This window comes from Epinephelus moara, chromosome 2, assembly GCF_006386435.1.
Source record: "Epinephelus moara isolate mb chromosome 2, YSFRI_EMoa_1.0, whole genome shotgun sequence".
NCBI lineage: Eukaryota > Metazoa > Chordata > Actinopteri > Perciformes > Serranidae > Epinephelus > Epinephelus moara.
In genome coordinates, this window is record NC_065507.1 from 22,570,576 (window position 1) to 22,587,478 (window position 16,903).

At 45.2% G+C, this 16,903-nt stretch overlaps 1 protein-coding gene across 1 annotated transcript; it reads right to left on the reverse strand.

The window, feature by feature from the left end:
• Positions 1-4,095: 4,095 nt before the first annotated feature.
• znf296 (zinc finger protein 296) lies at positions 4,096-15,676 on the reverse strand. Its single transcript, XM_050032860.1, has 3 exons — positions 15,415-15,676; positions 12,203-12,556; positions 4,096-8,270 (listed from the first exon to the last, which is right to left on the reverse strand). Exons 1-3 carry the CDS (start codon positions 15,464-15,466, stop codon positions 6,451-6,453), a joined length of 2,226 nt encoding a protein of 741 aa, XP_049888817.1. The 5' UTR covers positions 15,467-15,676; the 3' UTR covers positions 4,096-6,450.
• Between the last annotated feature and the right edge of the window lie 1,227 nt (positions 15,677-16,903).

Here is a 16,903-nt window from a genome sequence, read left to right on the forward strand (position 1 = left end):
CTCTCACCCTGTCCTCCTCCCACACTCTCACTGTTAGGGGGGTGAGGGGAGGGCGAGGAGGGCGAGGTGAAGCGGGTGTAATTCCAGGGTTCAGGTTTCACTCCGCGGTTGTTGCGGGAGGAGGGATGGGCAAGGGAAGGTGGGAATTGTGGGAACTGTGTGAGGATAAAGAGCAGAGAGGGAGTCCTGTGGTTTGTCTGATCACTCCCGAATGCATCTTTCTCTTTCTTGTTATCCCTGTCTCAGTCTGCCCTGCTGATGATTTAATCCTCAGCCTCTGCCTCCTCCTCCTCAACTCGTCTGGTGAGGAAGAGGACAACAGGACAGGGACCGCAGAGATGATTGGAGGCTCCACACAGTACACCATAAGAAATGTAATTAAAAACTCCCAGTTAATTGGCTTTTTCCATGATAAAGCACAATCTTCTCATACATAAGTATAAGAGCCTCTCATGGCCACAGGCCTGCCCCGTAGGAAAGCAAACACAGAGCTCTTGCATTCCCTTTGTTGTGAGCATTTTCAGAGCTAATCATCTTAAGTTTGATCTAAAATCGGGATTGTACCAGAAAACTGAAGTTCATGTCTATAAAGGCTACCCACGAGGTCAAGCATTTTTAGGTCTTAAAATGGTGCTGAATCTTGACTCTGATAGCATGTTATGGCTGAGACAATGAGTGGTTTCTCACTTACTGTTGGTGGAGTCCTTGTCTGAAAATCTGGATTGAGGTGTTCCCCACGTTTCTATCATGGGTCCCATTATTTTTTCCTTGTATAGATGAATCTGTTGAACTACAGGAAGTAAACAAGTCACCATTACTGCAGTGGGATCTCCTACTGTAGAAATTTACCCTTTTACCTTTTCTTTCTATGTAATGTTACTTTTTAAAACTTTGGTAAGAACCTGTGCATTTCTCACTACTTAGCTAATATAGCTAATGTTAGTGGGCTAACATTTCCATAGATGTATAATGATAACTAGATACTGGACCCCAAGATGGCACTTGTTCAGTTCAATGGCATTGCTCGCCTGGCACATTTGCCAAAAAAAGTTTTTAGCTTTTAGGTTTTCTTCTGCAGTATGCAGTCCACTGAATGTGTGCAGTAGTTTTCTCCTGGTGGATCCACTCGCAAGTACCGGCTCAGCTTGTAAACTTTACACTGTGATGATATCATGGATACTGAAATGGCTTTTCTCAGCTCCAGGAAAGTTATACAAATATGACACCCCCATGGATCAAAAATTTGTAATAGAAAAAGTCATAACTGATCTTTTTTGCAGTCTGAGGTGTCTGGTCAGTAGTTTACAGATGTCTCTTTTACAGTGGTTGTCTATGGTTAAAGTATCTTTTGGGCTGCAAGGGATATTTTTGCTGCAATACCATGAGTGGCCACTGGCAAAAATTGGAAGCAAGGCTGGGCAGCACTCCTGGGGGCCTGAACGTCACACTGTCTAGGGGCTGCAGTGGTCCCACAGGGAAAAATGTACTCAACTAACTGTGGTGTTACTGTGAAATATAATGTTAGTTGCTCTAACTGGGGCTATGATTACAAAGTAAATACCTTTCAGTTGGCATCACAAACAAAACACATCCAATGTTGTCCTAAGTTTTGGTTTAATTTGTGACCTTTTAAATTGATGACTCTCAAAATGCATCGTGGTTACTCTTGTAGTAACGGCAGCTGTTGAAAACCCAAAAAGAACATGTAATTGTCCTCATAAAGTCCTTCAGTTTTACTGTAATCCATTTTAAATACATACTCATCAGTTTATTATCTACGCCAACCATTAATAGAAGTTACTACTAACAAAAATGGATGCATTCGGCTGAGAGTCACCAGTTAACATGGTCTTTAAACCATTGAAAACTTAACTGTTATTTGGCAGAGAGTCAATAATGTCTATATTTTATGTCAAAGTTTATCATCGATTTGCTGAGATAAATGCAGTGCAACTTGCCATCGCAGTATTTGTGGCACCATAAGATGGTGAAACACACAAAGCGGTCGCCGAATTTGTGTAAATGACCTCACCTGGACAGATATTAAGTAATTTTAAAGGTCCATCATTTCTATGCAGATGTTATTCAATTGTGCACTTTACATTAAATGCATAATCTCCATAAAAAATGGGATGCAGATTTTTTTTTTTTTTTTTACAGCTCTTGTACAACACAGACAAACTTTCTGTTTTACCTGATCTCATTCTGGAGGCTCAATTCAGTTAAATTGCCTATATACTTTGACTGATTTTAAAGGTTTAATGGAGACCACCACTGACTATGTGTGGCTGTGATGTTTGGATCTGAGTAAAGTGTAGATTTTTAAGGTCAACTAGGCCTTCACCCTGCTTGTTGTGCTAAAATTATATCTATTGTTTATTTGATGCACTTGTTTTTGCTTTTAATCCAGGGTGCCAGGCCATGGCATCAGCCAGTTTTTTTTCTTTTTATCCACAAACGTCCAATAAGGCCAGGAAACGGTATCACTTAACAGTAAAGCAGTTCTTCAGATGCTGGAAGCACAACATGTAAACTGCCTCACAGTGTTACAATAAGTCACAGATGCTCTTTCTCCTCACATCAGCATATCTTCCTGTGGATAGAGGTAAAGAGTGTTTAACAAAATTTGTGTAACAAAGTGTGTGTTGCATGTTAAAAAACCTAACAGTGTCAGTTGTGTCTTTGTCCTACAGCGACTTCTCCCAACTTCCAGACCAACAAAGCTTTCTCTGTGAAGCTGAGACACAACTATTAGATCTCAAAGTCCATGTTACTACCGCCCAGGGGCAGTCACTGGTCAGAAAACACACTCCAACACACATGGCATCAGCCTCACTCTGCTATTGGCAGACATTACAAAGGCTTCATGTTGTGATTGGCTGACACTGACACTGTCCTGTGCAGAGTTTGACAGGCGGCTCAGAAAGGTGTGGACAACAGGAAGACAAAGGGCACACTGGGACGTGGAAAAGATATCCACTTGCTGCAGGGGCTACTGTGCTGTGTTCTGCCGTGTATCACCTTACCTTACATAATTGGGTCCATGCGAGCACCAAATGGCGCTCACTGTGGCGCCCAACAGACAGGGAGGGCAGAGTTTACCGGAGGGAGAGATGGAGGATGTCACCTATACTGTCCTCCTTGTGTTTTTCTGTCTCTGCGGAGAGAAACGGACAAACTGACTCATCTGGGTCAGAGGGGCTTCGGTCCTCACTTCCTCCTTATTCTCTATAACACAATGGTAATTGGTAGGAGTGGGCGTGTGTGCATCTGGTGCAATAACCCCCCCCTCCACACCCACCACCATCCCACCCCACTCCTCCTCTTCATCTTCCCAGCCCCCACCCTGTTGAAAGCTCATTAAAAGACCTGCTGTTAATGAGCTAGAGGGATCATAGAACTTCATTTTCATTAGAGGGGGGGGTGGGGTTAGGGCCAGAGATGCTGGTGCAGAGGTTTTTATGCCCTTAAAATGGAGTCAGCAATTATCCCAACCCCTTGACACTCCCCACCCACCCTGCTCTGCCTCCTAACATGCCCACAAACAATAACCAAACTGCCCCTCCTCAATTTGGCATCCTGAGAAACCCTTGTCGCCCGTGTCCCATCACAGCTCGCTGCACCCATCTCACAACCAGCAGGATGAGTGACACCAAATATATCCACACACACACACACACACACACACACACAAACGCACACACACACACACACACACACACACACACACACACACACACACACAGTATAGCACACAAACACTTGCATACACACCCCGCTGGAATTACATTACAGAGTTTCTAGACAAAGCCAGTAACATCACAGGGATGTAAACAAGGAGTGAGGGTCCCTAATCCAAACATTCACATTAAAAATTAATAACTCAGCGCTGACTGTGGTCCTCAGAGAAACGACCCACTCTGACTAAGACAACATCCTGGTGAGAAAAGACACTTAAAAATAGTTTCAAAAGCTTTGTTCTGGGTACCAAAAGAAGAGGAGGAGGAGGACGAGGAGGAGGGAAGGAGGAGGATGGGGGGGAGACATATTCCAAAAAGCAACCACAAGTAGAAAAAGAGACTCCACAACACAAAATATTCCACCTCAATTCTTTATTGAGGCTCCTCATGAGAAGGTGAATTACAAAATGGTGTCGAGTTTACAAAGACGGCGGAGCTTCACAATAGCCAGTGTTCAGCGGAAAGGAGACGATGCTAGGAAAAGTGGAGGCAGTCAACATTAATAATTAGAACAATAACAAGTATAGCAACAGCAAGAATGTCAATCTATGTACAAATTATTATCCCTGAACGGTTACACTGCATTCATTCACCATCATTCATGACGCAACACACATGTGAACTTGTTTTCCCTGACGTGAATGCAAGCAGAAATCAGATATGGTCACACAAAGTCATCACAGAAGTCACAAAAACATTGGCAGCACTCTACTTGACAACTTTGTCCTGTATTTTTGTTGAATAAGCAGATTCTCTCTTGTGTTTCTTAAAGATATATTATGTAATTTTTCCGCATTAAAATGTCTAAAAACAACTGGAGGAATGTTATATATTTTGTTGAGTTGACCGAAACGTTTCCAACAATATTCAAACCCAGAGAAATTTGTAATTTTAATCAAGAACACTGTCCGTGTCATTTGGCCGCCATCGCCTTTCAGTGGCGTCATATCCCCTTTGTCAAGGTTGTGGTTGTCTGCAAGACTCTTTCATAAGTTTACTTTTTAACCCAGTTTCAAGCCACATTTCTATGATACACTTTTAGGTCTGTGGCATATTTAACTATATGTCTTTACCAGATGAAGGATCTTAAGTCATGGGATCTGGATTTTAAGTTATCAGAGAAACAAGCTGAGCAAACGTGCCAAACAGCATTGTAGAAATAGTGATTTTTAACATGAAACTGCTTTGTTCAGTGTTTCTACCAGATTAAATCACCGGGCCTGTTTGTTTTAGCGAGGAGGAGATATCTGCAGATAATTCGGCTCCTGGTAAAAATCTCCTGAACAATAAACACTGAAGGAATCCTAACCAGGAGAAACAGCATTGCTCCATTTTTTGTTATTGTTTTGAGTGAAAGACCCTTCGAGGCAGAAAATTACACATTGTAGGTTTAAATCCTTGCCGGCCGCACACCTGTCAGAAGCACCACACTGCGATTATAACCTGCTGAGTCACGCTCTGCACACAAGATCACAGGACAGAGGGTTCAAGTAGAAGCGTCACCTGAGGAGTTCTTTCTCCAATCTGTACACACAAACAAACACATTCACACAAACTCAACCAAGTGCTTCACACAAAAACTCCACCAATCGACTAGCTACTCCCGCACCTCTCAACCCTGTAGTTCAGCAGTTACACAATCACCAACATGCAGCATCCATAAATTAGGAATAACTCAAACACAGGCAATAAAAAAAGAGAACAGTTTCACATGGCTGCAAAACATGCACGAGCTTCAACCAGTCCGGCACTTTACAAATGTAAACAATGAAAGAGAGAAATAACCATCACAACAACAGGTACAAGTAGAGAAAAATAAAACACACCCGTTTCACATGTAGGTAAAATTGCATTTTTTTTTTATGCATAGAAACGCATCATGGAAAAAAAAAACCACATCAGTAGATGAGACTTTAAAGTCTCCTTATTCACATTTATAAAATTAGAAAACAGAAAATCATCCATACATACTGTCACAAAGTCAGGAGCACAACCTTGCCAGGCTCCGTGAGCCCTGTAAACATTGCGTTAAGTGACAAGTGTTGTGACAACCAAGCGCCTTTTAAAAGAGGAGTCTGAGAAACTGCAGGCAGACAGTGTTTGGATTCATATCACCCTCGTGTCTGTTCAAACATCTTTAGTCTTTAAATGGTCTTCTCAAAGAAAACCAGCAACAGCTAGGAAACACAATATGACCTCTCTCCGTCTGCTGAAAATATATTAACATCATTCTATTGCTAGTTTTTTTTTTAAATTCAATATAATCCCTTCTCTATATTATCTGACAGTTAGTATCTGTCTCCACCTGTCCGGTGGGTCGCCAGAGAGATAAATCACTCGTCTTTTGCATCCTGCACTGCAACATGGTGATCAGTTTCCTGTGTCTGTGTGGACTGTGGCGGTTCACTTCCTGTTCAAGAGCTCTGGTAATCTCCCTGCTGAATGTCATGGCCTTGTTTTGCTCTGTGGTCTAAAAAACTGTAGGCACTTAGTTTCAACCAGCAGCTTTGCATACAATCATGAACAGCGTGGCTGCTGTGTGCCTTCGCTGCTGGCAGAGAGGACGTGCTGCTGCAGCTTCTGCTTTCAACTAGATTCCAGTTTAATGTGACTGTCTGTTCAATGATGGGGCTGGTTCTTTTTATCTGAATGGGTGAGTTAATTCCTATACAGTGCTGTTTTATTGTCGATTAGTGAATGAGAACAGCTCTCATGGCGCAGAAGTCAAAGCCAAGCTCACTTCTGTGCTGCTCTCAGGTGGGAGATCAGCCACTGTGGCTGGACTCGCTCTGTTCTCCCCACACTCAGCTTGGCTTTGCCCCTCCTCCACCTCCACCTCCATGCTTTTCACCGCATCTCTCGGCATTTTGCTCTCCATCTCTATCTGATCCAAACTGGCGTCATCCTCCTCCATCTTCACCACCACTGCTTCTTCTTCAGCTTTTATGGCAGCCAAAGTGTCTGCAGCGCTGGCCTGGGCATACGCTCCCACGCTGGCGTGGCTCAGGCAGTGAACTTTCTTCAGGTGTTTTTCCAGAGTGGCGTAGACGGTGAAGGGTACCGAGCACAGCTGGCACAAAAAGGAAGCCTTGGCACCCTGTGCGCCGTGGGTCTTCATGTGACGCGTTAATTTTGAGCTCTGGGCGCAGGCATAGTTGCAGAGGCCGCAGCGGTAGGGTCGTTCACCTGTGTGGCTGCGGCGGTGCACGGTCAGGTTGCTGCTGTTTCTGAACTGTTTACCACAGTACTCACAGGCTTCATCTTTCTTCTTCTTACCAGCTGAACTAGCAGTAGTAATGTTGTTGTTTCCTCCGCTGCTGACACCTCCCACACTCCTCCGCTCGTTCTCCCTCTGCCACTCCTGCACAACCTCGCTGACTTTGGCTGAGCTCCACTCATTCTCCCTCTCTATGATCTCTCCTCGTTCGTTCTCCCACTCTCCAACTCCTCGCACTCTGTCGCCCATCTCTGGTCGTTTCGGCGTACAGTTGCCACTGGCGATACCACTCTCCCCGCTGCCTCCTGTCTCTCCGCTCTCCAGTGAGCCTTCAGAGGGGCTAGCACAGGGAGAGGTGTGTCGAGGCTCCCCCTGCCCCTCTGCCTCCTCCTCTCCTCCCTCTCCCCCCTCTCTCTGGCGCTGATACAGCCTCAGCAGCTCCCTGTCTGGCGGTCTAACCTGTGAGGTCAGCATCATCAGGCCTGAAGCTATGGACGGGTGTTTGGGCAGGGTCAGGTCTAGCTCGGAGGGGCCCTGGGCTCTCACTTCTGCACCAACCATTCCCTTTCCCATGATTCCAGCTGGCTGCATTTGAAACCTCCCTCTCATCCCCTGCCTCCCTACATCCTCCTCCATCACGACCATCTCTACAGACTCATATCCACCTCCTCCACCTCCTGCCTCCCTGTGATGGCTCCTTATGTGTCGGGCCAGCTGGCCACTCTGGGCGAAGGCCTGCCCGCACACTCCACAGTGATAGGGCCGCTCACAGGAGTGAGTCCGGCGGTGGGCAGACAGGGCGCGCAGGGACTGGAAGTTCTGGTCACACAGCTCACAGTGGAAGTCAGCCTGGAGGGTGCTGGTCTGAGGAAAGGTCGAAGCTGCTGGTGGAGAGGAGGACGGAGACAGCACCAGGCCTCCGTGGGAGCTGCCGGTGGTGTTGTTATTCCCCTCAGCGAGCTCCCTGAGCCGCACTGAAAAGTTCAGTGCCTGCATGTTGCTGGAGGAGGAGGAGGAGGTGGAGGTGGTGTGTGTCAGACGGGAGCGGCTGAGGCGCAGGGCAGAGGGCTGAAACGCGGAGGCAAGAGCTTGGCTCAGGTGGCGAGGGTCCAGAGTGGCTGCAGCAGGCTTGTGCTCTTTAAGTCCTCCTCTTCCTCCTCCTCCTCCTCCTCTTACGCCTGTGCCTTCCTCCTCTTCATCTTCTTGGTAGATGCTGAAGGAGTGTGTGTGCTGAGCATGCTGTAAGAGCACCCATGCAGATGGAAACACGCCTTCACACTGCTGGCAGGTGAAGTAGGAGGGCTCCTCCGACACTGGAAAACAAATATGAACAAAACTGAGTTAGCAATTTTGATTAGTGTTTGATAGAAAAAAATGACTTGCTCTTTTAAAAACATTCTGACTTTCACTCGGAGTGAACCAATGAGGTTAATTCATAGCGATTAAAGAAAGATATTTTGGCGACTTTGGTGTAGGTGAAAGAGCTCTTAACACAACATCTGACAGATTTTTAAAGTTGATATGGCAAACTTGTTAGCAAGCTGTTGCCTTTTCACACATCCAGCACATATGAAGCAACACTGATATCTGGAGTTCAGTCTGTGTCCACCTCATGAATGTTGGTCTAATTTTCAGCTCTGTTTTTGGTCTCTACCTACACCTGAGGGAAGTATGTAGCTCTTTAGCTGCTAAAACTGTGTCAGTCTGCTGTTTGCTGCTGAGCAGGTAGTGTGAAGTGTCTTTCTGGGGCTTTTTTGCTGACAACAGCTGCCTGCTACCGCCAAGAACGAAGCAGTGAGAGAGGTGAGAGTTAAATCAAATCAACACGATGATTTGAAGGTCCAGTGTGTACTATTTAGTGGCATCTACCCGTGAGGCTGCAGGTGTGTAGGAGAACTACAGTGGCTGATGTGAAAACGTGAATGTCCCTATCTAGAGCCAGTGTCTGTCTGGTTTGTCTGTTCTAGGCTACTGTAGAACATGGAGGACTCTGTGGGAGAGGACCTGCTCCGTATGTGGATATAAATGGCTCATTCTGAGTTGACGAAAACACAACAATTATTATTTTCAGGTGATTTTAAACTACTGAAAACAAAGTTATGAATATTATATTCCACTTCTGCCAATACATGCCCCTCAATCCTACATACAAGGCCTTTAGAAGGCATTTTAAAGTTATAAAAACTGAAGAGGAACATGAATATCAGCATGATAAAGGACAAAAATTCACCAGAGGAATAGCACAGACACACAATGCAGACTTAAATGAATGGAAGATGAAGAGTCGGGGCAGGTGATGAATAAGTGATACCAAAATAAGGTAAGAAAAAAGTGTGGAAAAGTACGACTCAAATCAGAGTAGCAAGAAATGGGGCTCCTGAAGCCGAAAGGCCGACAGAGATGCAGTCGTGTCGCAAAGTACATCTGGAGATATTTTTATATGTGGATAGCTTTGTCTCCTAACCGAGAGCCACTCTCCAATTAAGCTGCAAATTGCTAATTAGCAGAACGTAGAAAATGAACGCTTTATGCAAATCAGGCACTGACTCAGCCTGCTTGACAAATGAGGCCTTTCTGCATAAATCAAAATTGGAGAGAAGATCCCCAAATTGAGGGGGAAAACAGTTCTTTTTTTTTTCTTTTTTGGAGAGGTTCAAAGCGGACTCTGGTATAAGCCTCTTTCATGTTTCCTCAAGTCAAATCCTTCTGTATTTTACTGGAGGGGGGGAGGAGAGTGAAGATGAAAAAGAGAGCAACTGTTTCTTTCTCTTTCTCCCCCCCGTCTCCCGCCCTCCCTCTGTCTGGAGACGAGAGGAGCTGTGGTGTTCATGTCCTTTAACCTAGCCTGAGGAGAAACCCAGGAGAAGTTGAGATACTTCTTTTAAAAATAGGGTGAAGAGTGAGAGCGGAAAAAAAGAGAGAGAGCGATAGGTAGGTCAGGGCTCAGGAGATAAAAAGAAAATGAGATAAAAAGATTATAATGTAGTACGGGGGGCCAAGAGACACCACGAAAATATGTCACCCCTTTGGATTGTACTTGAGACCCATCCTCCAACCCCGGCTCTCCTCACCCCTCCGCCCCCCCCCCCCCAAAACCCTCCAAATCTTTCCCTGAGGGGAGGGGGGGGCTTTTGTCTCGGGGTCCTGGAGTGAAACACAATACCCAGCCGGTTTCTCTTTCCTTCCCTCTCTCCCCTCTCACTCCTCGCTTTTTTTTTTTTTTTTGTAAGGATTCCCATTTGGCCCGGGGTAGCACTTGAATATTAAGCAGAAGCAATAACTACTAATTAAAAATGCAGATTGGCTGGGAGCACTAACGAGCAGCAGGCAGAATCTCTTTTCCCTTGGGAGGCAGAGGGAGGAGAAAAGAGAGGAGGAGGAGGAGGAGGAAGGGGGGGATTGAAAGAGGGCAAAGCGAAAGTGTGTTGAAGATGGGGGGAAGAAATGGTGGGGGGGGTGTTGGAGATGAGGAAAAAAAACAAACAAGGAGAATAAATAAAAAGGAATGAGACAGATGCACGCGGCTCTTCAGTAATCCATCCGACTCCCTTTTCTCCTCCGTCCTCGCCGCTTCTCTCTTGAATACAGAAAATAGACGGAGGACTTTTCTGTTGTGGGATAACTGCTCTTTCACTTTCAGTCATCTCAGAAGCTTCAGATGCTCAGTTTCCCTCCCGTCAAACAACAAGACTTCCTATTACTAACAAGGCTGCTCCAGTTAAAACTGTCCCTTTGCTAACTCAACACGCCAACCTCATGTCACAAACTATAAAATCGGACACTAAAAGCTGAGTAAAATCGCAATTACCTACTCCAAACAAAATGCAACCTACATTCCCTGATAAAACTTTAATCCAAACTTATCCACTTCTTCATTATTCACAGGCTGTCCTGCTCTTTCCCCCTTGCCCCATGCATGTCTTGGGTTTGTTGTATAATCCTGCGGGCACTAAATTACCAAACTCTTGTGTTTTCCGACTGTAAGTGAGAGACAGAGCGAGAGATGAGAAGCAGACTGAAATAGAAAAACAAAAAGAGGCTGTGGACAGACGGAAATGGTGCGTGCACCAGTCCCCCGAGCGTTACACAAAGGAAGGAACTGCTAACGTGTGTGTGCACATGACAGAGAGGGTTTCAAAATGTGCAAAGGGGCACTGATACCTACTACGAGTGTGCAGCAAGATGCTCTGTCCATCTGCAATCATTTACAACATCCTGCATACTCGTTTTTTTTTCCACTTTGGAGATACAGCGTGACCTTCAAATATATCTGACCTTTGCAGGAGAAACACAATAACTCTCCTCCATCTCAAACACATTGGTGGCCACTGGACGTGAAATTTTCAAAAAGGATTTTAATGAGAATTCATGAATTCCTGATCGACTTCCACCGTGACATATCATATTTGGCATGACCATCACGGTGTCCGCACTCTTCTTCTCTGACAGAAAACAGCAGCAGAGAAGGCGTGAAGGAAAAAGACCTTTAGAAAAATCACTGCTAATGTGCGATACACAGGGCGAGAAGAGAGGGATGTTTTTGACAACAAGGGGGAAGAAGAGGGAGTACAAGATGCATACGATGAAGAAAAACGGAGGAGGAAGGAGGAGATTCCCAGGAGCTCAGGTGGCTCGGCCCGGGGCAGAACAGTGGGAGATGGCAGAGGAGCTGCACATGATGCAACGTCCTCCATTACAGTGTCATGTCAGTGAGGAGGGCTGCACAAACAGCCTCTCATCCACTGCTCTGACCATTTCGGAATGTGGTGCACAACCATCTCACCCCTTCCCACATGAAGCAGGGTGGCATTATAATGCTGAAATATGCTCCTGTGCTGGTGTTAAGAGGATGTGGTTCAGTGTCTGTTGTCCATGGCGTAGTACAGGACAGAGAGGGAGAAACATGTTTACCTGGCCATTCCACCTCAGAGACTGACAGTCAGGGAGATGGGAAGGAGCTCAGGTGCTCAGTGTGGAGCCCTCGGGGACCCTCGCTGCCCTCTGAACGCTCCTGACGCCTATCCTTTCCACGCAATTAGCCTGTGCGTCACTAACTCATGCAGGTCTGCTAATGGCAACGGCTAGCTAATTAGCTGGACTCGGGAGGGAGGGAGGGGGGATGGGGGGGCAGTTGTTAAATGAAGAGGAGGGCGGTTGAATCTTTTTTTTTTTTAAACAAAACAAAAAACAGAGTCACTAATTAGCAACCTGCCTTCTTTTTCTGCTTCCTCTCCAAAGCACTCACCTGCTTTGCTGAGCTCCGCCTTCATCTTCATGCCGCGCTCCTCCCCGCAGACTCTGCCCCCTCTCCTCAGCTCGATGAAGCCCGGCCCCAGCTCTGCATTGGCGACACGACACTGTGCCCGGTTGGCAGGTGAGGGGGGCGTGGCATTGGCGTTTGAGGCCTGGTTTCGCGAGCGGCAGCCGCCCTGTTTGTGCTGGATGAACGCCAGGATGTGGGCGAGGGGGAAGGCCCTGCTGCACTGGCCGCAGGTCAGGAGGTCACGACCCTCGTCTGGAGCTTGGGCCTGTGGAGGAGGAAGAGGAGGAGGAGGCTGGTTGTCTGATGAAGTGGTGCCAACCGGTATGTCAGTGACATCTGAGGAACATGACAGGAGGGAGAGGGAAGAGAGAAAGTTCAATTACTTACAGAGATTAAACTCTTTCTACTTACTTTAAATACATAACAGAGAAAATGATGTGTCTCACAAACACAGACACACAAGGTCACTGCACAGGGACTTAAACGCAGTGTTGAAAACAGAAATAAAGAAGAATATATCTAATTAAGCTTCATTTTTAAGATAAATGTTGCAGGTTCCAGCTTCCCAACTGTGAACATTATCTGGTTTCCTTCTTCTCCTATGACATTCAAGTTAAAATCTTTGGGTTCTGGACTGTTGGTCAGACAAAACAGACATCTGGAGACATCCCCTTGGTCTCGCTGGTCATTTTTCACACTTTTCAGACATTTTACAGACCAAGCGATCAATTGGGGGGGAAAAAAAATCTGTAGATTCCTTGATTAGAGTTGTAATGATACCCATATCAGTATTTGAAATGCCTCTGACGATGCCTAAAATGCTGCAAAGGGTATTGGCGAGTAAGCTAAGTTTACTGATCTGATACCACGTAATTTAATAATACACTTAAAAACAGCTTCACCTGGATAAAACAGCAGTTTCCCCAGAGATACATTCTTCTGTGCAGCTTTAAAACAGTAGCCTACACAGCAAGATGTCAGCAGTATTTTACACTGGGAAGTCCCACCAGTAAAAATGCAAGGTACTTTATGCAAGGCTTTAGTTTCTGGGTTAGTGGTATACAGCTATTTTTCTTTAACGCAACACAATACTCGATATTGGCTGATAACCAAGTTTAGCTACCGGATTACGTATCTGAAAGGTAAAAATGGTATCGGAAGATCTCTATCATTGAGACAATTCCATTTTATCCAGTAATTTTCAGCCTTTTCTTTCTATAATCGATGGGTGGAAATCATCTTTTGCATGGAGCACATAACTGGCAATGGTCCCTAGTTAGAGTAGTTTCTCTAAAGCATTTTTACTTGCAGCCACAAAGAGAAAACACTTGACACCACTTCCACAATAGCGAGATAAATCAACCATAAACCTGAACATCCTATAAAATTAAACTTTCTCGCCCAAAAAATAAAGAAAACGCCAAAATGTGCTGATCCACACTCCCTTAGACAAGAGTCCCAGATCAATTGGATTTCGGCTCAGGAGTTTTGGCCAGTGCTTTTAAAAATGAACAGCCCAAAGTGGCAAAAGTGTTGTTAGACCTCAGTGGAATAACAAAACAGGCGTGGTGATTGAAAGTGCTAGTTTCAGTTGTAAGCTCTGAAGGAACGAGGCCAATCTGCTCAGTCAATACTGACCACTTCCTTTAACCAACCCAAAACAGATCCGCTCTCTGGCTGAAGCTGCTGCACAGAGACAGGAGCCCAGCTGTCCATCTCAGCGAGGACATTCAACTTTATATTACTGTGGCAACCGATGTGTGCGCCTGACAAGTGAAGTTATTGATTTAAAAACAACACTGTGACAAAAACTTTCACCTTGTGCACACAAATACAACTTGCCCCACCAGTGGCAGGCGGTGGGAGTTTCTTAACAGGAAGTGGATTGCAATAAAAAAAATAAAAAAAAAGACTGAAGGTGTTTGAGATAAGAGCAGCCTCTGTTTATGTGTGTGTGTGTGTGTGTGTGTGTGTGTGTGTGTGTGCTCAAATCCAGGACAGCTCATCTGATTCAACATGAGCACTTTGAAATGCATGCAGGCTGCAGACAGGTGAAAGCACAGGAGTGTTGTTACAGCAGTGGACACAACTTGAACCAACCCTCCTCTAAGTCTGAGTAAACTTTTCTTTAGAAAGGCTCCCAGCTCAGGCCAGGTAGGAGGAGGAGGAGGAGGGGGGGGTCAGTATTGCTCAACGCGGTCATGGGCACACCTTGATGTCTCGACTGGATCCACCTGCCCTGGCTAGGCCGGCTAACATACAGGACAGGTACAGACAGTACAGTCTGAAGTCGGATCTCGCCAGTTGTTACTCAAAAATGTCACCTTTCCTGTTTCAGGGCTGCGCTGTTTGTGCAGACTTGCAAGGCGCGGTCACACACACACACACACACACACACACACACACACACACACACACACACACAGATAGAGAGAGAGAGAGAGACAGAGTTGAGTCAGGGCCTGTGGTCACACCAGACACGCACCACTGGTCTCCAGTAGAGAACTGTAAAAAACAAATGGTGTTCAAGTTTCTCTCTTAAAACATCCCATGTCTCTTTGTGAGCCGCTCTGTTGTCCTCATGTTTGAACAGTATGAATGGGATCAAATAAAGAATATGAATGGGATTTATTATCTTTTTTTAACTGAGATCATTATTTAATTGTCCAAATTAAAAAAACGTAACCAGCATGGAGCCTGAGAGTCTCGGCTTTACACATGCGGTGTCAGAAGCAGTGGAGGGAAACTGTCCAAGTCAAGCCTGAGACTTCAGAGCGAGAAATTTGATCATGGTCTAACCTGGATATATTAATCATCGTGTTCGGACCTGTAGCCTCTGAACACAGCGTGCCAACAAACCGGTCCTTCCTCTGTGAGTACGAACAGCACACATCAGGACAAACATGACAAGAAAAATATCAGCTCTTATTTAAATATTTACCTGAAACGGATTATAAAACATCCACACTGGCACAATTGAGGTCAGCGTGTAAACAAAGATACTTGAAAGATACTATTTTCACATGCGTGTGAATAACATCCATCATTTGCGGTGCCAGCGCGCATCCAAACCATGCGCGCAAACTGACACAGAAACACAACTGTGACCTGGATTTTTATTCTACTTTCACCTAAAAGCATCACAGCCGTGTCCAAACAGTTTGCCCACACATCGCAGCTCCCCCCCGGCTTACCTTGAATTGCACTCAGGTGCTGCGGTCTGCTTCCAAGTTTGCGCCTGGACATCGCGTCGAGCGTTCCGCGTTTGGCACCGTCTCCGGGTCCCAAACAACAAACCCTGACAGAACAAACTAAAATCCGTCCAGCTGCTTGTTCACCGATAAGCTGACCGAAACCCGAGCTGCGGGGACGGAGTGATAAGAAAGGCTGGCCTCTGCCTGGACTCGCACCGAGCAGTGAAGGCTGCGTTCAAGTTCACGCTTCTTCCCCCGCAGCGAGCGGAGGGCAAAAGGGGGCATGGGCGACAGTAGGCACCGCCCGCCTCGCTCCTACGACCCTGACCCCGCCCTCCTCGGGTAACACAACACACTCTATCACTTTTAAGCTTTTTCTCTTTTACAGTTTCTCCTCTCTTTAGCTTTTACTGTCGGTTTCAATCAATGTTTTCACATCCGATAATGGGAATCATCATTTAGTTTCTCCTCAGCACTTCAGAGGAACTACCTCGTTGGTTTCCCACAGGTGTCACCAAAGTACAACTCCAACCAGAGGAGGATTCATTTCTCCTTTTGTTATTGACCAGCTGTGATGATGTACAGAAAATAAAAACACAGCAAATTCTCAGGAAAATGCCTCAAAAGTTAGAGTGACAGTGACGAGAAGCTGCAGTGAAGCATCTCTCACTGCTAAACTGGGATTTGTCGCCACCTACTGATGTAAATACACCCTATGTGAAGATTCCAGTCAGTACATACCAATAAATGTAGCATTTTTGTGGTTAACATGTGATCAAATATCCAACGAAGTATGATAAATCAAATACTTGACAATCAGGTTTTAATTTTTTAAAGTGTTTCCAGCACTGTGCTCTGCGCATGCTTTTTATTTTACTGCCTTTTTTAATGGCATTCTGCTGAGGGGTAAACTCATACAAAGACCCTCTTTTAAAAAACAGAGAAGCTTTAGTGTGAATAAATGATGTGTTTAAGGCATGAAAGCCAAATGTTAAATCAAAATAACTTCACTGAAATCTCCCTCTTTGGGCACAACCTGTAACAGGGTGTCGAAAGGTATAAGACACTTGAATTTAAGACATTTTCAAGCTCATTTTTAACCAAATTTAAGCCTATTTTTTGGATAAATCATCTTTTTTCTTTTTAATCACTGCAGATAAGTGTAAAGATAAGCAGCATTTATGTTGCCCTGTTGGAAGGTAGGCTTTTTTGTAGAAATATGGTTATTGGTCAGTGAATTAATCTATATTTTGCCAACATTTAAGTTCAAGATGGAAGTATAAAGACAGTTTAAAGTTCAGTGATGGGTTTAAAGATTTGTAACATCTGAAATTTGTACTTCCACGTAGAAGAGCTTGGTTCATTTTGGCATAAACAAAAAGACGGATAAATGAAATTCAATGATTGACGCATTTAAGTTGAGGGAGAACGACTACACACACATCACATAGGTGCAAGGCTTCATGCAGTCAAAATGAGGAAGATCGCA

Coding starts and splice junctions, on each gene's coding strand:
- znf296 (XM_050032860.1), bottom strand. CDS start 15,466: ATGTCCAGGCGCAAACTTGGAAGCAGACCGCAGCACCTGAGTGCAATT. Junction 12,557..15,414: donor GCACCTGAGTGCAATTCAAG/GTAAGCCGGGGG, acceptor CATGTTCCTCAG/ATGTCACTGACATACCGGTT. Junction 8,271..12,202: donor GGCGGAGCTCAGCAAAGCAG/GTGAGTGCTTTG, acceptor TTTGTTTTCCAG/TGTCGGAGGAGCCCTCCTAC.